At 37.2% G+C, this 21946-nt stretch overlaps 2 protein-coding genes across 2 annotated transcripts in view; one reads left to right on the forward strand and one right to left on the reverse strand.

Annotated features, from left to right (window-relative positions):
- Positions 1–3433, forward strand: part of LOC119725126 — a 33531-nt gene extending 30098 nt beyond the window's left edge. The window contains exons 26-29 of the mRNA XM_038196486.1: positions 1003–1088; positions 1577–1646; positions 2166–2282; positions 2384–3433. Coding sequence (XP_038052414.1) covers positions 1003–1088; positions 1577–1646; positions 2166–2282; positions 2384–2515 — 405 coding nt within the window. The 3' untranslated portion in view covers positions 2516–3433. The remainder of the gene's footprint in view (positions 1–1002; positions 1089–1576; positions 1647–2165; positions 2283–2383) is intronic.
- Positions 3434–19429: 15996 nt separating this feature from the next.
- LOC119724579 lies at positions 19430–21626 on the reverse strand. The gene has a single exon (XM_038195688.1). It carries the CDS (start codon positions 20938–20940, stop codon positions 19810–19812), a length of 1131 nt encoding a protein of 376 aa, XP_038051616.1. The 5' UTR covers positions 20941–21626; the 3' UTR covers positions 19430–19809.
- Positions 21627–21946: the final 320 nt, after the last annotated feature.

The raw sequence follows: 21946 nt of genomic DNA on the forward strand, positions 1-21946 counted from the left end.
CTCTTGTGGACCGAAAATGTTTGATTTTCTTGGACTGAAAAGTTATTAATGAATGGGAATACAGTGCTTGGTCGGTATTAAACACTATGTTTAAGACTGGTTAGAGTCTGGATGCTGATATTACCAAGCCGAAGCATTCAGACTCCAACCAGTCTGAAACAGAGTGTTTAATATCCAATCACACATTTATTTCCTTCATCAATTTTTGGTCATTCTTCAGACCCTCAATTTTTTTAATGGGGACAGTTACATGTTGAAAACTGAGTTTGAAAGTTTCTGGAGATTTTTGAAACAGGCGCTTTGCACTGTGGCAGGAAACTTTATTGTGATTTTGAATTCATAAATACCTCAGACAGTTTAGCCATTCCTATTGGTCGAGAGCCCGTCACGTGGCCGGTATTAAACGGATGATAAAGACATGGCTAGCTGGTCTTAAACACTTTTCCAGTGTCACAATAAAATATGGACTCCTAAAAATCCAGTGCCTCTTATCGTTTCATTGGTTGAACGTCCACAATCCTCACGTAGGCATGCGCAACACTACCAGGGAGTTAGAATTTTATAGTTCTAAATTCAAAACGCAACGCGCCAGGTGCGTTCTGCGCGACATCGCGTAGAACATGATACGCGCGCGTCAATCTCCATAAAAGGGTTGTTTTCATCTTACTCGCCAGCTGAACACTCCATTATTTTGCAGGAGGGATGTTTCAAAAAGCATAAAGTGAATTTGTTGAACAAAATCGGGATGTTTTGAATGAATTATATGGGTTTTTTTTACTGAAAAGGTATTTATGAATGGGAATAAATATGTACTCCGTCGGTATTTATCACTCTGTTTAATACCACTTAGAGTCTGGGTGCTGATAATTACCCTCGCCTCCGGCTCGGGTAATTATCAGCACCCAGACTCTAAGTGGTATTAAACAGAGTGATAAAAACCTCCGGAGCACACATTTATTCCCTTATTAAATGATAGCCTGCAAATCAAACCGTTTCATACAGGTGTTGGACTTGCCGCAGAGACACCGGATAGACTTCAAGCTGTTTGCTGTAGTCGCTGCGCTATCTGAAAAGGTCTCCAGGCTAGAGTAAGTCCTCCCAATACTTCCTAATAAAAGTTGCCCTCTCCCTGTGAAACTTTTGAGTTTTAAAAAACCCCAAAACCAATATTTGTTTTTATTGTTATTTTTTCAAGAAATACAAAAGTTAAACCGGTATTTACTTTTGAACGAGAACAACAAAAGTACCAACATCTTTGTCATGGAATATATATACAAAGTTTGAACTATTTTAAATTTACATCTACCCGTAACAAATTCCATCTTATTAAAAAAAAAAACCAAGCAGCTCTTTTGTGCATTAGAGGCACAAAAGCGACCCCCAATTTTTTTCATAGAGTTAAAAAATACCCAGGAAAAACAGCACTTTCTTCGTTGAAAATGAATTGAACAAAAACATCTTTTGCACAGAGAAAGCGACTTAATTTGGGTTCCTTTTGTGCATATTCTTGAGATAAAAACAAACGAGTGAGTTCGTGTAATTTGGGTTGTTGAAATTTTTTCTCTATATCTTTTAGGCCGTTTATTCGGAAGTTGATCAATAAGATGAACTTCGAGGCTTTAGAAGTGAAGATGCAACAAGCGAAGGTAAACAATCTTTTCTCTTTGTTTGGTCTTTTAGTTAATCAAATATAAGTCTTCGAATGAAATCATAGTGAAACTAAGGATTCTTTGAAAATGCACACAAGGCACTGTTTCTCCAAATTCTGAAGAAGTTTCAATGGGATATGACTTTGTTTTATGTCAAATAGTGCCGGTCAGAAAGAAGCCTGTACAAAGTCTATGGGATCTGGGGTAGAACAAAAAGAAGAAAAACTAGAGGTCTGTTTGTTCAATGAACATATATATAGCCCCTTGGAACCAGTGGCTGAAATCTCAATCCAGATGTCAACCTTGGTGGGACTCGAACCTGGCTCACAGAGGTACTCCTACTTAAACTCCCCGACATTTTGTGACTAAATTTTTCAGAAATCTTGTGGGCTGCAAAGATCTGATTTCTTCAACACTCATAAACCTCAGGGTAATATAAAACCTCAGCTTATATCAGTCCTGCCAGTTCATCAAGTGTGCTCATTAATTGCTGATTATTTGTTTCACCGATTACAGGAACTATTTTTCCTTCTGGCGGATGAAGATGACGAAACAGACGGAGGTGAAGTGCCCATTCGCAATCTGGTTGTCGAGTTAGAAGCAGGCGGTCTCAAACCGGAACACGTCCAACTTGTAAGAAAAACTTGATTTTAATTTTCAAAATTTTAAAGACCTTAGCAGACACTTTCATAAACATTGTGAATTTCTTTTTCAAAATTAATTTTTTTTTGTAGGTTGTGGACAAATTCAACCGCGAGGGCAAGGGAACAGTGGATTTCTTAGATTTCCTGACGTATATTCCCTTGTTTATCGACATCCACGAAAACATTATTGCCGACCCTCTTAATTTGTCCAGAGTGAGGTGACCTTCAGGATCCAACCAATCACAGCAGCTCTTGCTTAGGAAGGAGAATCTGAGTTACCAAACTGTATTCCGTAAACCTTTCCCTATTGGCCCACAATTGGTAACTTTTAGAGCTTATCCAATCACATGAGCCGTTATGGAGGGATGGGAATCTGAGTTATCCAACCATATTCATTATGCTTTCCCTTATTGGCCAACAGTTGGGTAACTTAGAAAATTAAGCCAATCAGATGAGCTGTTGAATAGAGATTTGACATGTCTGGGTCCTTTTTTTTCTCACTCAACTTTTCTCATTGGTCCAAAGTGAGGTGTACCACTAGGAAGTGACCAATCAGAGATAATGTAACAAAGAAGAGCATGAATGACTCATTTTTATAATGACTTAAGATAAAGCATGTACTGGATTATTTTCAAGAAGAAATTATTCAACTTCGTATCATTGACACTTAAGGCCAAATTCTATAAGCAGGGTTACATGCCATTAAAAAATTGAGTGCCAATATTATGTTGTACTTTATCGAAACGGGTCGAAATAGTATTCGGTGGTTTGAACAAATTGTACAAATACTTTTTGTGAATGTTAACTTTGCATCAATTTGTGTAATACACTGGATTTTTCCAAACAAAGAGGAAATAGCTTTTGTCAGACATCTTTGAATTTCAGTGAAAACAGGTTACCAGTGAAAATATCATGTAATCATGCATTGTACTTTTATGACTGGTTCTCGGCAATGTTGTCAACGGAGCAATTGCCTCAGGAGTAAACGAGTGTTGCCCTGAATTACAATTATTTTTTGATTTTTAAGAAATTTCCAAACTGAGATATTTATATATATTTGACAACAGTTTATTTATAAGAAACTGCAATAGATAAATAATTAGCGATTTTCAATAAATATCTGTGAAAGAGCAAAAACAATGGTTGTATCTAGTTTGCTTCCTTTATTTGCATCATATCATCAATGTAAAAATATGGCATGGGGGGGGGGGGAGGTGGGGAAATACAGCAAATATATTATGTTATATAATGATTTGTGCCCAAATCTTCCAAAATTTAAGTGTTTGAGTATTGATTGATGCTCCTCTTGCATCTAAAAGAAATTTGTGCCGTATTAGGAGAAAAGTCAATATTTGTCCAAATTTGGGTAAAAATGTAAGGCTAACCCCTTGCAATTTTGTCAAATTTGGCCAAAAATTGAAAATCCTTGAAACTTGCGGGGAAGATGCCTAAAGGACCCTAGAGCACATTCCCACTCGATTTGGGGACATATGTGCCATTTTAAAGAAAAATGACGCCCAAAATTTGGGGAAAATTTTGTAAAATATATTATTTTGTTCTCAATATATCAATGATTTCTGCCCAAATCTTCCAAATATTGGGTGTTTGAGTATTGATTGATGCTCCTCTTGCATCCAAAGGAATTTGTACGTTATTTGGAGAAAAGTCAATTTTTGGCCAAATTTGGGTAAAAATGTAAGGCTAACCCCTTATATTTTTTTCAATTTTGGCCAAAAAATGAAATTTCTTGAAACTTGCTAGGAAGATACCTCAGGGTCCCTAGAACACGTTTCCACTCCTACATCGGACAGATAGGCCTTTAAAAAGGAAATATTACGTCCACAATTTGAGGTAAAATAGGTCAAATATATGAAATTTTACCCAAGAATGTCACAATTTTGGTCAAAATTTAGCGAATTTTGCCGGTCTGAATATTAAATCATGCTCCCAAAGCATCCTTAAGCATTTCTGAGTAATTTGGAGAAAATTCATTTTTTTGGCCAAAATCGAAAAAAAAGTAAGGCTAACCCCTTACATTTTTTTAATTTTGGCCAAAAAATGGAATTTCTTGAAACTTGCTAGGAAGATACCTCAGGGTCCCTAGAACACGTTTCCACTCCTACATCGGACAGATAGGCCTTTAAAAAGGAAATATTACGTCCACAATTTGAGGTAAAATAGGTCAAATACATGTATATGAAATTTTACCCAATAATGTCACAATTTTGGCCAAAAGTTAGCGAATTTTGCCGATCTGAATATTAAATCATGCTCCCAAAGCATCCTTAAGCATTTCTGAGTAATTTGGAGAAAATTCATTTTTTGGCCAAAATCGAAAAAAAAGTAAGGCTAACCCCTTACATTTTTTTCAATTTGGGCCAAAAAATGAAATTTCTTGAAACTTGCTAGGAAGATACCTCAGGGTCCCTAGAACACGTTTCCACTCCTACATCGGACAGATAGGCCTTTAAAAAGGAAATATTACGTCCACAATTTGAGGTAAAATAGGTCAAATACATGTATATGAAATTTTACCCAATAATGTCACAATTTTGGCCAAAATTTAGTCAATTTTGCCGGTCTGAATATTAAATCATGCTCCCAAAGCATCCTTAAGCATTTCTGAGTAATTTGGAGAAAATTCATTTTTTGGCCAAAATCGAAAAAAAAGTAAGGCTAACCCCTTACATTTTTTTCAATTTTGGCCAAAAAATGAAATTTCTTGAAACTTGCTAGGAAGACACCTCAGGGTCCCTAGAACACGTTTCCACTCCTACATCGGACAGATAAACCTTTAAAAAGGAAATATTACGTCCACAATTTGAGGTAAAATAGGTCAAATACATGTATATGAAATTTTACCCAATAATGTCACAATTTTGGCCAAAAGTTAGCGAATTTTGCCGGTCTGAATATTAAATCATGCTCCCAAAGCATCCTTAAGCATTTCTGAGTAATTTGGAGAAAATTCATTTTTTGGCCAAAATCGAAAAAAAAGTAAGGCTAACCCCTTACATTTTTTTCAATTTTGGCCAAAAAATGAAATTTCTTGAAACTTGCTAGGAAGATACCTCAGGGTCCCTAGAACACGTTTCCACTCCTACATCGGACAGATAGGCCTTTAAAAAGGAAATATTACGTCCACAATTTGAGGTAAAATAGGTCAAATATATGGAATTTTACCCAAGAATGTCACAATTTTGGCCAAAAGTTAGCGAATTTTGCCGGTCTGAATATTAAATCATGCTCCCAAAGCATCCTTAAGCATTGCTGAGTAATTTGGAGAAAATTCATTTTTTGGCCAAAATCGAAAAAAAAGTAAGGCTAACCCCTTACATTTTTTTCAATTTTGGCCAAAAAATGAAATTTCTTGAAACTTGCTAGGAAGATACCTTAGGGTCCCTAGAACACGTTTCCACTCCTACATCGGACAGATAGGCCTTTAAAAAGGAAATATTACGTCCACAATTTGAGGTAAAATAGGTCAAATATATGAAATTTTACCCAAGAATGTCACAATTTTGGTCAAAATTTAGCGAATTTTGCCGGTCTGAATATTAAATCATGCTCCCAAAGCATCCTTAAGCATTTCTGAGTAATTTGGAGAAAATTCATTTTTTTGGCCAAAATCGAAAAAAAGTAAGGCTAACCCCTTACATTTTTTTAATTTTGGCCAAAAAATGGAATTTCTTGAAACTTGCTAGGAAGATACCTCAGGGTCCCTAGAACACGTTTCCACTCCTACATCGGACAGATAGGCCTTTAAAAAGGAAATATTACGTCCACAATTTGAGGTAAAATAGGTCAAATACATGTATATGAAATTTTACCCAATAATGTCACAATTTTGGCCAAAAGTTAGCGAATTTTGCCGGTCTGAATATTAAATCATGCTCCCAAAGCATCCTTAAGCATTTCTGAGTAATTTGGAGAAAATTCATTTTTTGGCCAAAATCGAAAAAAAAGTAAGGCTAACCCCTTACATTTTTTTCAATTTTGGCCAAAAAATGGAATTTCTTGAAACTTGCTAGGAAGATACCTCAGGGTCCCTAGAACACGTTTCCACTCCTACATCGGACAGATAGGCCTTTAAAAAGGAAATATTACGTCCACAATTTGAGGTAAAATAGGTCAAATAATATGAAATTTTACCCAAGAATGTCACAATTTTGGCCAAAAGTTAGCGAATTTTGCCGGTCTGAATATTAAATCATGCTCCCAAAGCATCCTTAAGCATTTCTGAGTAATTTGGAGAAAATTCATTTTTTGGCCAAAATCGAAAAAAAAGTAAGGCTAACCCCTTACATTTTTTTCAATTTTGGCCAAAAAATGAAATTTCTTGAAACTTGCTAGGAAGATACCTCAGGGTCCCTAGAACACGTTTCCACTCCTACATCGGACAGATAGGCCTTTAAAAAGGAAATATTACGTCCACAATTTGAGGTAAAATAGGTCAAATATATGAAATTTTACCCAAGAATGTCACAATTTTGGTCAAAATTTAGCGAATTTTGCCGGTCTGAATATTAAATCATGCTCCCAAAGCATCCTTAAGCATTTCTGAGTAATTTGGAGAAAATTCATTTTTTTGGCCAAAATCGAAAAAAAAGTAAGGCTAACCCCTTACATTTTTTTCAATTTTGGCCAAAAATGGAATTTCTTGAAACTTGCTAGGAAGATACCTCAGGGTCCCTAGAACACGTTTCCACTCCTACATCGGACAGATAGGCCTTTAAAAAGGAAATATTACGTCCACAATTTGAGGTAAAATAGGTCAAATACATGTATATGAAATTTTACCCAATAATGTCACAATTTTGGCCAAAATTTAGTCACTTTTGCCGGTCTGAATATTAAATCATGCTCCCAAAGCATCCTTAAGCATTTCTGAGTAATTTGGAGAAAATTCATTTTTTGGCCAAAATCGAAAAAAAGTAAGGCTAACCCCTTACATTTTTTTCAATTTTGGCCAAAAAATGAAATTTCTTGAAACTTGCTAGGAAGACACCTCAGGGTCCCTAGAACACGTTTCCACTCCTACATCGGACAGATAGGCCTTTAAAAAGGAAATATTACGTCCACAATTTGAGGTAAAATAGGTCAAATACATGTATATGAAATTTTACCCAATAATGTCACAATTTTGGCCAAAAGTTAGCGAATTTTGCCGGTCTGAATATTAAATCATGCTCCCAAAGCATCCTTAAGCATTTCTGAGTAATTTGGAGAAAATTCATTTTTTGGCCAAAATCGAAAAAAAAGTAAGGCTAACCCCTTACATTTTTTTCAATTTTGGCCAAAAAATGAAATTTCTTGAAACTTGCTAGGAAGATACCTCAGGGTCCCTAGAACACGTTTCCACTCCTACATCGGACAGATAGGCCTTTAAAAAGGAAATATTACGTCCACAATTTGAGGTAAAATAGGTCAAATATATGGAATTTTACCCAAGAATGTCACAATTTTGGCCAAAAGTTAGCGAATTTTGCCGGTCTGAATATTAAATCATGCTCCCAAAGCATCCTTAAGCATTTCTGAGTAATTTGGAGAAAATTCATTTTTTGGCCAAAATCGAAAAAAAAGTAAGGCTAACCCCTTACATTTTTTTCAATTTTGGCCAAAAAATGAAATTTCTTGAAACTTGCTAGGAAGATACCTTAGGGTCCCTAGGTCCCTTTTTTGGCCAAAATCGAAAAAAAAGTAAGGCTAACCCCTTACATTTTTTTCAATTTTGGCCAAAAAATGAAATTTCTTGAAACTTGCTAGGAAGATACCTTAGGGTCCCTAGAACACGTTTCCACTCCTACATCGGACAGATAGGCCTTTAAAAAGGAAATATTACGTCCACAATTTGAGGTAAAATAGGTCAAATATATGAAATTTTACCCAAGAATGTCACAATTTTGGTCAAAATTTAGCGAATTTTGCCGGTCTGAATATTAAATCATGCTCCCAAAGCATCCTTAAGCATTTCTGAGTAATTTGGAGAAAATTCATTTTTTTGGCCAAAATCGAAAAAAAAGTAAGGCTAACCCCTTACATTTTTTTCAATTTTGGCCAAAAAATGGAATTTCTTGAAACTTGCTAGGAAGATACCTCAGGGTCCCTAGAACACGTTTCCGCTCCTACATCGGACAGATAGGCCTTTAAAAAGGAAATAATACGTCCACAATTTGAGGTAAAATAGGTCAAATACATGTATATGAAATTTTACCCAATAATGTCACAATTTTGGCCAAAAGTTAGCGAATTTTGCTGGTCTGAATATTAAATCATGCTCCCAAAGCATCCTTAAGCATTTCTGAGTAATTTGGAGAAAATTCATTTTTTGGCCAAAATCGAAAAAAAAGTAAGGCTAACCCCTTACATTTTTTTCAATTTTGGCCAAAAAATGGAATTTCTTGAAACTTGCTAGGAAGATACCTCAGGGTCCCTAGAACACGTTTCCACTCCTACATCGGACAGATAGGCCTTTAAAAAGGAAATATTACGTCCACAATTTGAGGTAAAATAGGTCAAATAATATGAAATTTTACCCAAGAATGTCACAATTTTGGCCAAAAGTTAGCGAATTTTGCCGGTCTGAATATTAAATCATGCTCCCAAAGCATCCTTAAGCATTTCTGAGTAATTTGGAGAACAGTCAATTTTTGGCCAAAATCGAAAAAAAAGTAAGGCTAACCCCTTACATTTTTTTTCAATTTTGGCCAAAAAATGAAATTTCTTGAAACTTGCTAGGAAGACACCTCAGGGTCCCTAGAACACGTTTCCACTCCTACATCGGACAGATAGGCCTTTAAAAAGGAAATATTACGTCCACAATTTGAGGTAAAATAGGTCAAATATATGAAATTTTACCCAATAATGTCACAATTTTGGCCAAAATTTTGTCAATTTTGCCGGTCTGAATATTAAATCATGCTCCCAAGGCATCCTTAAGCATTTCTGAGTAATTTGGAGAAAATTCATTTTTTGGCCAAAATCGAAAAAAAAGTAAGGCTAACCCCTTACATTTTTTTCAATTTTGGCCAAAAAATGAAATTTCTTGAAACTTGCTAGGAAGATACCTTAGGGTCCCTAGAACACGTTTCCACTCCTACATCGGACAGATAGGCCTTTAAAAAGGAAATATTACGTCCACAATTTGAGGTAAAATAGGTCAAATATATGAAATTTTACCCAAGAATGTCACAATTTTGGTCAAAATTTAGCGAATTTTGCCGGTCTGAATATTAAATCATGCTCCCAAAGCATCCTTAAGCATTTCTGAGTAATTTGGAGAAAATTCATTTTTTTGGCCAAAATCGAAAAAAAAGTAAGGCTAACCCCTTACATTTTTTTCAATTTTGGCCAAAAAATGGAATTTCTTGAAACTTGCTAGGAAGATACCTCAGGGTCCCTAGAACACGTTTCCACTCCTACATCGGACAGATAGGCCTTTAAAAAGGAAATAATACGTCCACAATTTGAGGTAAAATAGGTCAAATACATGTATATGAAATTTTACCCAATAATGTCACAATTTTGGCCAAAAGTTAGCGAATTTTGCCGGTCTGAATATTAAATCATGCTCCCAAAGCATCCTTAAGCATTTCTGAGTAATTTGGAGAAAATTCATTTTTTGGCCAAAATCGAAAAAAAAGTAAGGCTAACCCCTTACATTTTTTTCAATTTTGGCCAAAAAATGAAATTTCTTGAAACTTGCTAGGAAGATACCTCAGGGTCCCTAGAACACGTTTCCACTCCTACATCGGACAGATAGGCCTTTAAAAAGGAAATAATACGTCCACAATTTGAGGTAAAATAGGTCAAATACATGTATATGAAATTTTACCCAATAATGTCACAATTTTGGCCAAAAGTTAGCGAATTTTGCCGGTCTGAATATTAAATCATGCTCCCAAAGCATCCTTAAGCATTTCTGAGTAATTTGGAGAAAATTCATTTTTTGGCCAAAATCGAAAAAAAAGTAAGGCTAACCCCTTACATTTTTTTCAATTTTGGCCAAAAAATGAAATTTCTTGAAACTTGCTAGGAAGATACCTCAGGGTCCCTAGAACACGTTTCCACTCCTACATCGGACAGATAGGCCTTTAAAAAGGAAATATTACGTCCACAATTTGAGGTAAAATAGGTCAAATATATGAAATTTTACCCAAGAATGTCACAATTTTGGTCAAAATTTAGCGAATTTTGCCGGTCTGAATATTAAATCATGCTCCCAAAGCATCCTTAAGCATTTCTGAGTAATTTGGAGAAAATTCATTTTTTTGGCCAAAATCGAAAAAAAAGTAAGGCTAACCCCTTACATTTTTTTCAATTTTGGCCAAAAAATGGAATTTCTTGAAACTTGCTAGGAAGATACCTCAGGGTCCCTAGAACACGTTTCCACTCCTACATCGGACAGATAGGCCTTTAAAAAGGAAATAATACGTCCACAATTTGAGGTAAAATAGGTCAAATACATGTATATGAAATTTTACCCAATAATGTCACAATTTTGGCCAAAAGTTAGCGAATTTTGCCGGTCTGAATATTAAATCATGCTCCCAAAGCATCCTTAAGCATTTCTGAGTAATTTGGAGAAAATTCATTTTTTGGCCAAAATCGAAAAAAAAGTAAGGCTAACCCTTACATTTTTTTCAATTTTGGCCAAAAAATGAAATTTCTTGAAACTTGCTAGGAAGACACCTCAGGGACCCTAGAACACGTTTCCACTCCTACATCGGACAGATAGGCCTTTAAAAAGGAAATATTACGTCCACAATTTGAGGTAAAATAGGTCAAATAATATGAAATTTTACCCAAGAATGTCACAATTTTGGCCAAAATTTAGCGAATTTTGCCGGTCTGAATATTAAATCATGCTCCCAAAGCATCCTTAAGCATTTCTGAGTAATTTGGAGAAAAGTCAATTTTTGGCCAAAATCGAAAAAAAAGTAGGGCTAACCCCTTACATTTTTTTTCAATTTTGGCCAAAAAATGAAATTTCTTGAAACTTGCTAGGAAGACACCTCAGGGTCCCTAGAACACGTTTCCACTCCTATATCAGACAGATAGGCCTTTAAAAAGGAAATATTACGTCCACAATTTGAGGTAAAATAGGTCAAATATATGAAATTTTACCCAAGAATGTCACAATTTTGGTCAAAATTTAGCGAATTTTGCCGGTCTGAAAATTAAATCATGCTCCCAAAGCATCCTCAAACATTTCTGAGTAATTTGGAGAAAATTCATTTTTTGGCCAAAATCGAAAAAAAAGTAAGGCTAACCCCCTTACATTTTTTTCAATTTTGGCCAAAAAATGGAATTTCTTGAAACTTGCTAGGAAGATACCTCAGGGTCCCTAGAACACGTTTCCACTCCTACATCGGACAGATAGGCCTTTAAAAAGGAAATAATACGTCCACAATTTGAGGTAAAATAGGTCAAATACATGTATATGAAATTTTACCCAATAATGTCACAATTTTGGCCAAAATTTAGCGAATTTTGCCGGTCTGAATATTAAATCATGCTCCCAAAGCATCCTTAAGCATTTCTGAGTAATTTGGAGAAAATTCATTTTTTGGCCAAAATCGAAAAAAAAGTAAGGCTAACCCCTTACATTTTTTTCAATTTGGGCCAAAAAATGGAATTTCTTGAAACTTGCTAGGAAGATACCTCAGGGTCCCTAGAACACGTTTCCACTCCTACATCGGACAGATAGGCCTTTAAAAAGGAAATAATACGTCCACAATTTGAGGTAAAATAGGTCAAATACATGTATATGAAATTTTACCCAATAATGTCACAATTTTGGCCAAAAGTTAGCGAATTTTGCCGGTCTGAATATTAAATCATGCTCCCAAAGCATCCTTAAGCATTTCTGAGTAATTTGGAGAAAATTCATTTTTTGGCCAAAATCGAAAAAAAAGTAAGGCTAACCCCTTACATTTTTTTCAATTTTGGCCAAAAAATGAAATTTCTTGAAACTTGCTAGGAAGATACCTCAGGGTCCCTAGAACACGTTTCCACTCCTACATCGGACAGATAGGCCTTTAAAAGGGAATATTACGTCCACAATTTGAGGTAAAATAGGTCAAATATATGAAATTTTACCCAAGAATGTCACAATTTTGGCCAAAATTTAGCGAATTTTGCCGGTCTGAATATTAAATCATGCTCCCAAAGCATCCTTAAGCATTTCTGAGTAATTTGGAGAAAATTCATTTTTTGGCCAAAATCGAAAAAAAAGTAAGGCTAACCCCTTACATTTTTTTCAATTTTGGCCAAAAAATGAAATTTCTTGAAACTTGCTAGGAAGATACCTCAGGGTCCCTAGAACACGTTTCCACTCCTACATCGGACAGATAGGCCTTTAAAAAGGAAATATTACGTCCACAATTTGAGGTAAAATAGGTCAAATACATGTATATGAAATTTTACCAAAAAATGTCACAATTTTGGCCAAAATTTAGTCAATTTTGCCGGTCTGAATATTAAATCATGCTCCCAAAGCATCCTTAAGCATTTCTGAGTAATTTGGAGAAAATTCATTTTTTGGCCAAAATCGAAAAAAAAGTAAGGCTATTATTACCCCTTGCAATTTTGTCAAATTTTGCCAAATAATAAAAATCCTTGAAAGGGCCCTAGAACACATTCCCACTCAATTTTGGGACAAACGTGCCATTTAAAAGTAAATTGACGCCCAAATTTGGGGTAAAATTTAGCAATAAATATGATTTTTTTTTATCAATATATCGATGATTTGTGCCCAAATCTTCCAAATTTGTCTTGTTTGGGTATTGATTGATGCTCCTCTTGCATCCAAAGGAATTTGTACGTTATTTGGAGAAAAGTAAATTCTTGGCCAAATTTGGGTAAAAATGTAAGGCTAACCCCTTGCAATTTTTTCAAATTTGGCCAAAAAATAAAATTCTTGAAACTTGCAGGGAAGATGCTTAATAGTCCAGCGGATATGTGACAAAATATCGATGAATTGTGCACTTTTGCATAAAAGCGTGAAACTTGGCACAGATGTTTATATTCATGCGATAAAATGTTTTAGATGTGGAGCCATCGCAAATTTACCCTTTTAGGGGCGTGGCATCCATTTTAAAAAAGGGGGGCGGGACTTGTCGTGCCCGCAGTGAAAACGGTTTTTCCCACTTGTTACAAAAGCAGGAAACTTCACAAAGACATAATTATATAGATTATTAGTGTATTCCAGATTCGGAGCCACCACAATAGTATCTTTTGGGGGCGTGGCAGCCATTAAAAGAAAAGGGGGGGGGTTAATTATTATGCCCACTTTGGAAAACATTGTGCCCATAATTCATGAACGAATAAAACGTCCCACAGACGTTTATATTCATGAGAAAAAAAAATTCCAGATGTGGAGCCATCTCGAACACACCCTTTTAGGGGCGTGGCAACCATATAAGAAAAAAAAGGGGGCGGGGTTTTTCATTATGCCCACCCTGGAAATATGGTTTCCACACTCATAGAGAAATGGAACTTTCCACAAACATTGACATTCATGAGAAAAAAAAATCCAGATGTGGAGCCATCTCGAACACACCCTTTTAGGGGCGTGGCAGCCATATTGAAAAAAAGGGGGCGGGGTTCTCATTATGCCCAACATGGAAAAAAATGTGCCCACATCTCATAAATGAATGAAGCTAATTCCCACAGACATTAATATTCACGAGAAAAAAAAAGTCACACGTGAAGCCATCGTATACACACCCTTTTAGGGGCGTGGCAGCCATAGTAAAATGGGGGGGTTTTAGTCATGATTTCCCTATAAAAGAAAGTCATGCCTACCTTTCATTAATGGATTAAACTCCACACGGACAATATATTCATGAAAATCTTTCCTTTTTTTTAATTTGAAGCCATCACAAACTTATCCTTTTAGATGCATGGCATCTATTTAAAAACAAATGGGGGGGGGGGGGTGCTACTAATTATTTGCCCACCATCGAACTTTCATAAATGACTAAACTTCACACAAACTTGGTGCAAGATAATAAATTCATTTGTAGAGCCACAGCAAACTCATCCTTTTAGAGGTGTGAGGGGCCTACTCAATGTGCCCACAATTGCAATTTTTATATTTTGTTGTTGATTTCTTATTATGTTGATTGGCCCATAACCTATATTATTTGGTATTACAATGACTTACACCATAGAGCATGGGTAAGTACCGGTAGGCTAACCCGTGTTATAGGGTTCAATGTGTGTACTTGCACCTATATTATCATGCACATCTAAATTCCAGAGTGATTTCATCATTACAAATACACAGCTCACAATGGCAGCCCTAAACTCTAACATTTAACATTTAAGGGCCATGGAAATCCTTTTTTTACGGGGGGGGGGGTGTAAAATCCCACTACCCCCTACCCGTTGCGCCGCATTGACAGCAGATCGGGTAACAACACGATGTACTCGCCTCACAAAGTGGTGGACACGTCCACTATGACTTCACATTCAATGAATCTGTGTACCCCCACCACACAACACCTCTGTTCTCTTAAAAATGGTATATCAAGCTCTGATGAGTGTTTTTTTTTACCCCGACCAAATCCATTAAAATATTTTATACTTTATACAGGTGCGACACTGCATATGCCTTTTGGTCTGTCAGAAAAAAAGGCAGGGGAAACAATGTATTTGAAGAAGTAACACTAGTCTTTCCAGGACTAACTGAGGTACCCCAGTTTATACCCCAATTCAGATATTGCTGCAGTTGAAAGGTTAACAATAATTCTACAGACGACAAAACCAGTAACTGGGTTAATATAGATGAGGCAAGAATGCATAGTGTAAGAAAACAAAGGGTTTGCCAACAGTAACTTCCAACTATAAAGGCGGCCCTACTCCAACACATTAAACAGCTATCTGAGGTGGATTTTATTATATGAAACGCGGTCAAAATTTTTCACGTTGTGCATATTGAGTATCCCCCCCCCCCCCCCATTTTAAAAATGGATGCCGCGCCTCTAAAAGGGTAGGTTTGTGATGGCTTAAAATTGAAAAAAAAGAATTTTTTTATGAATATATTGTCTGAGTGGAATTTAATCCATTTATGAAAGGTAGGCACGACTTTCTTTTATAGGGACATCATGACTACCCCCCCCCATTTTATTATGGCTGCCACGCCCCTAAAAAGGTGTGTTTACGATGGCTCCACTTGTGATTTTTTTCTCGTGAGTATTAATGTCTGTGGGAATAGCTTCATTCGTTTATGAGATGTGGACACATTTTTCCCATGTTGGGCATAATGAAAACCCCGCCCCCCTTTTTTTCAATATGGCTGCCACGCCCCTAAAAGGGTGTGTTCGCGATGGCTCCACATCTGGAATTGTTTTTCTCATGAATGTCAATGTTTGTGGAAAGTTCCATTTCTCTATGAGTGTGGGAACAATATTTCCAGGGTGGGCATAATGAAAACCCCGCCCCCTTTTTTTTCTTATATATGGTTGCCACGCCCCTAAAAGGGTGTGTTCGAGATGGCTCCACAGCTGGAATTTTTTTTTCTCATGAATATAAACGTCTGTGGGACGTTTTATTCGTTCATGAAATATGGGCACTATGTTTTTCAAAGTGGGCATAATAATTACCCCCCCCCCTTTTTCTTTTAATGGCTGCCACGCCCCCAAAAAGGTACTTTTGTGGTGGCTCCGAATCTGGAAGACACTAATAATCTATATAATTATATCTTTGTAAAGTTTCCTGCTTTTGTAACAAGTGGGAAAAACCGTTTTCAATGCGGGCACGACAAGTCCCGCCCCCCTTTTTTAAAATGGATGCCACGCCCCTAAAAGGGTAAATTTGCGATGGCTCCACATCTAAAACATTTTATCGCATGAATATAAACATCTGTGCCAAGTTTCACGCTTTTATGCAAAAGTGCACAATTTTTTCACATATCCGCTGGACTATAAAGGGCCCTAGAGCACATTCCCACTCGATTTGGGGACATATGTGGCATTTTAAAGAAAAATGACATATGTGGCATTTTAAAGAAAAATGACGCCAAAATTTGGGGTAAAATTTAGCAATAAATATGATTTTTTTTATCAATATATCGATGATTTGTGCCCAAATCTTCCAAATTGGTCTTGGTTGGGTATTGATTGATGCTCCTCTTGCATCCAAACTTGAAACTTGCAGGGAAGATGCCTAAAGGGCTCTAGAGCACATTGCCACTCGATTTGGGGACATATGTGCCATTTTAGAGAAAAATGACGCCCAAAATTTGGGGAATATTTTATAAAATATATAATTTTGTTCTCAATATATCAATGATTTGTGCCCAAATCTTCCAAATATTTGGTGTTTGAGTATTGATTGATGCTCCTCTTGCATCCAAAGGAATTGGTGCGGTGGTTGGAGAAAAGTCAATTTTTGGCCAAATTTTGGTAAAAATGTAAGGTTAACCCCTTGCAATTTTTTCAAATTTGGCCAAAAAAATGAAAATCCTTGAAACTTGCAGGGAAGATGCTTAAAGGGCCCTAGAGCACATTCCCACTCGATTTGGGGACATATGTGCCATTCAAAAGATAATTGACGCCCAAAATTTGGGAAAAATTTTGTACAATATATAATTTTTTTCTCAATATATCAATGATTTGTGCCCAAATCTTCCAAATATTGAGTGTTTGAGTATCGATTGATGCTCCTCTTGCATCCAAAGGAATTTGTACGTAATTTGGAGAAAAGTCAATTTTTTGCCAAATTTGGGTAAAAATGTAAGGCTAACCCCTTGCAATTTTTTCAAATTTGGCCAAAAAATTGAAATCCTTGAAACTTGCGGAGAAGATGCCTAAAGGGCCCTGGAGCACATTCCCATACTCGATTTGGAGACAGATTTGCCATTCAAAAGAAAAATGACGCCCAAAATTTGGGGAAAATTTTGTAAAAAATATGATTTTCTTTCTCAATATATCAATGATTTGTGCCCAAATCTGCCAAATATTGAGTGTTTGGGTATTGATTGATGCTCCTCTCTCATCCAAAGAAATTTGTACGTAATTTGGAGAAAAGTCAATTTTTGGCCAAATTTGGGTAAAAATGTAACCCCTTACAATTTTTTTTTCAAATTTGGCCAAAAAATGAAAATCCTTGAAACTTGCGGGGAAGATGCCTAAAGGGCCCTTAAGCACATTCCCACTTGATTTGGGGACATATGTGCCATTCAAAAGATAATTGACGCCCAACATTTGGGGCAAATTTTGTAAAAAATATGATTTTCTTTCTCAATATATCGATGATTTATGCCCAAATCTTCCAAATTTGGGGTGCTTAAGTATTGATTGATGCTCCTCTTACATCCAAAGGAAATTGTGTGGTATTTGGAGAAAAGTCAATTTTGACTAAATTTGGGTAAAAATGTAAGGCTAACCCCTTACAATTTTGTCAAATTTGGCCAAAAAATGAAAAATCCTTGAAACTTGCGGGGAAGATGCCTAAATAGCCCTTGAGCAAATTCCCACTCGATTTTGGGACAGATGTGCCATTCAAAAGAAAATTGAGGCCGAAAATTTGGGGAAAATTTGGTAAAAAATATGATTTTTTTTCTCAATATATCGATGAATTATGCCCAAATCTTTCCAATTTGGGGTGTTTGAGTATTGATTGATGATCCTCTTGCATCCAAAGGAATTGGTGTGGTATTTGGAAAAAAGTCAATTTTTGACTAAATTTGGGTAAAAATGTAAGGCTAACCCCTTGCAATTTTGTCAAATTTGGCCAAAAAATGAAAATCCTTGAAACTTGCGGGGAAGATGCCAAAAGGGCCCTAGAGCTCATTCCCACTCGATTTTGGGACATATGTGCCATTCAAAAGGATACTGACGGCGAAAATTGTGGTACATTTTAGTAAAAAACAGGATTTTTTTTCTCAATAAATCGAAGATTTGTGCGCAAATCCTCAAAGTTTTGGGTGTTTAAGTAATGATTGATGCTCCTCTTGCATCCATAGAAATTGGTGCGATTTTGAGAAAAGTCCATTTTGGGCCAAATAAAAATGTAAGGCTAACCCTTTGCAATTTTGTCATTTAAGCTGTATTTTCGTTAAATCATATTAAATTGATTATTCAAGTGTTTCCGTCGATTTTCAAACTGTTTGATTCCTATATCCAGAACAATAATTGTACGAAATTTCATTTTAGTGCAATGTGTTTTTCTTAAGTTATCATCTCCACAGAGTGCTTTAGTTTTGTTCACTTGAATTCGGATTGAATTTTGCTATTCCCACCTTTTTTTGGACGGATGTGCCATTCAAAAGAAAACTGGCGGTCAAAATTTGGGTATATACATTTCAGTCAAAGATGTAACTTCTTTTCCTCAATAATTCCATGATTTTTGCCCAAATCTTCAAAATTATAGGGTGTTTGAGCATAATTGGATGCTCCTCTTGCATCCAAAGGAATTTGCGCGCTATTTGGTGAAAAGTCATTTTTTTAACCAAAGTTAAAGTAAAACTGCAAGGCTATCCACTTGCCATTTTTTTCAATGTTGGCCATAAAATGAAAATCCTTGAAACTTGCAGGGAATGTGTCCTTTCGATAACGGTAAGGTAAAATCTCGAAGTTTCGGGAAAAAACGTTCAAATGCAGAAAGCTTTTGTTTAATCAATACATTTCAACAAATTAAAACAGTTTAACGAATTCCATTCTCTTTTTTTCATTGAAAAATCTGATTGGTAGGCGCAACATGCATTAAAGCGAAATTTTAACACAACTTATAGGTTTTCTTTCAAATTTAAACCATGATTATTAGACTTAAACAATATGGGGTTTTGCCATTCACCGACGTATAAACACTGCATTACCTCCCGAGATAACACACTGTACAAGCATTACATTCACAGTGTGGACTTCCGAACAAAAGAGGTCCACACAAACCAGGTAGCAGCGACGTTGTGTGGACTTGCCCATGTCCACACAGTGTTTCCTCCTCTCTGGAAAACAGGTTTAGAGGCATTTTTGGGTTAGGTTTATCCGTGGCAAAATGAAGAGAAACACTAAAGGGAATCATAGAAACAAATTTGGGTTGGAAGAGTTTTCACAGTGCGAGTGAAATGAGTTTTTTTTTCACAGGTTTTTCTTAACTACACGAAAACAAAAGAATGTCCACATTACGTACCGGTATGTAACGTAAACATGTCTGAGTACACAGTGTTTATACGCTGGTGAAGGGCAAAACCCAATATTGATTTACATCAACCCGACGCAAATTCCATCTTATGAATAGACTTACATACTTCCGAGGAGATCATTTTGAAGACACCTTTGTTAAATTGTTGTCTTTGAGGAATCATTCGTGTCTAAGAAAGCTAAATCGCATGCAATTGCACAGTTTGAAAGTCACATTATCAAGATAAAAATAAACGACATAGAAATTCGAGTTTGCAAAAAAAAAGGTTGACCAATTTCCCTAAATTACAGTACTTTACTTTTAGTACAAAACTGTGCAGGCGTTTTTTCAGGTTTAGATGTGACAATGAAAACATAATTATCTGACTAAAACAATATTTTATTTCGTTTGTCTTCTTCTTCCGCCCTCTTTTGCACGTGGCCATAAATGTCCCCAGTTACTTTCAAAGTGTACTTCATGTCCATGAGACCGGGGTAGGGTTTCCCGGCGGCCGCTCCATGTCGCTGGATGCTGGGAAACTCGCTGTCCTTCATGCGATGCGACGCCGTGATGAACAGCAGCCGGTCGAAGAACTCCACTTCCTCCCCCTGGTACTTGAACATCCCCTCCGTGAGCTCCCGGATGCCCGTCTGCACCTGGTAGTTGGAGATGATCTCCATCTGCGGCGGGAATTTCTCCTGCAGCATGGCCAGCCATTTGACCTTCGACATGACGATTGGTACAGTCTCGATCTCCCACTTGGCATCCACCTTGATCTCCTGCAAGCTCCGGATGATTTTGATGTACGGCTCGTCTGAGTCGTTCTCGATGAACCGACGGGATGCCTCGCTGAACACCGGCAGGGTGCTCATGGGTCCCGGTCGGTGGATGATCAGCACCTTCCCGGTGGGACTCAGAGTCCGCATAACATGCGAGAAAGACTCAGCCAGGTTCGTGAGATGCTCCACGGAATCCTTCAAGATCATCTTATCAAAGGGAGGCTCTTTGTGGTCCCGGACCAGGTCTTCCGAGAGCTGCCGGAAGTACTCCTCCGCACCGACGTGGCAGATCTTAAAAGGCAGCATCCTCTGGTTTGGGGTCTCCTGGTAGTGGATCAAGCCGGGGAAGATGTTGACCATGGGCTGAAGGAGGCAGAACCTCTCCTTGATCTTTTCGGCCAAGGAGCCCTTGCTTCCTCCCACATAGGCCAGCCGGTCGTGGGTGTCCAACTCCAGATGCTTGTGGATGAGCTTGTAGAGGCTCTCTTCGTAGACGTCTCCGAAGCTGTAGATGTCTGCTAGAGAGCCTTCGGCGTTCTCCTCCTCAACCCGAGGAGAGCTGAGCTGCAGCTTGTCCTGCCAGTGCTCGCTGATGACGGCGAACGGTTGAGGCTGCTTTGGTAGAACCAGCGGTGCTGACAAAATCTTGTTCCCCGTCGCCATGTTGTTCGTTTGCCAGTTGTAGGTTTTTTTTCCCAAAAGATGGAGTTCAACCAAATGCGAAGGGACCCGAATCATGTAAATGTCTCTCTGTTGGATGCTACAGTTGTTGACACTGGTTAGATAAGGAGGTCTGACAAATTTGAAATTGTCTTTGAATTAGTTTTGTCGCAGACCAAAAATTTACATTTAAATGTTCAATGGGCGTTGCGGGTTTCGGCCTGTCGGAATTAAAAGATTCATTAAATGCATCAAAGCTCACAGTTGCTAAGCCTTCTTGAAACATTCACAAATTTGAAAATTGCCAGTATTTGATCTGAAAGTTCAAAGTTGCACCAGTGTTTTTTTTAATCTCGTTTCATAATAATGCGTCCTATTTCTGCAACATGGGTAGATAACGAGGCCTTTATCGTCTTTGGAGAGTAATTAATCATGTGGTAATGAGACAAGCTCAAACAACAGTCGCTGAAAATGAACTCGCCGCCAGAGAAAACAAAGTCATCGATTCTCCACAGAGTTGAAGCGGGACAACCTTTGTACACGCTTCGCAGGTACGTGTTAAAGATCATCAGTTGATATACTCATCCACCGCTGATAATGCCGATGATACAAGTAGTGCTCTGACGTTGTTCCTCCGTACGATAGCAAATTCTCGCGAATAAAATGTTAGCGTGTCACTGACGGAAGCCAAGAGGAAGGGTCTCCATGCACACGAGCACGCAACAAACACCGTAACCGCAAATCTAATTTCCTCGTCTCCTACGCGATCATTTTTTATTCAGTACGACAATTACAGTCACAATAGGACGTGCGAATCCTCAACTGACTATATTTTTCTCTCACTTATTATATATGATTTACAGTCCAGCATATGTGCTCCAATTCGCTCCAAATCCATGTACATTACTTTGCTCCAAGGATGTGCATGTCGGTGGAACGATTGTCTTTCTTCGCCCTTCACTCCTGTTCATCCAGAAACTATCAGTTCGTTGCAATCTTAAACATCATCTTGAAGAATCGTAAACATCTTTTGTAATTGGACATGGAATCTTTCAGGCCAGTAGGTCAGTGGTCCATATCAGCC

Source organism: Patiria miniata, unplaced genomic scaffold (genome assembly GCF_015706575.1).
Source record: "Patiria miniata isolate m_02_andy unplaced genomic scaffold, ASM1570657v1 HiC_scaffold_18, whole genome shotgun sequence".
NCBI lineage: Eukaryota > Metazoa > Echinodermata > Asteroidea > Valvatida > Asterinidae > Patiria > Patiria miniata.

Coding starts and splice junctions, on each gene's coding strand:
- LOC119724579 (XM_038195688.1), bottom strand. CDS start 20,940: ATGATTCGGGTCCCTTCGCATTTGGTTGAACTCCATCTTTTGGGAAAA.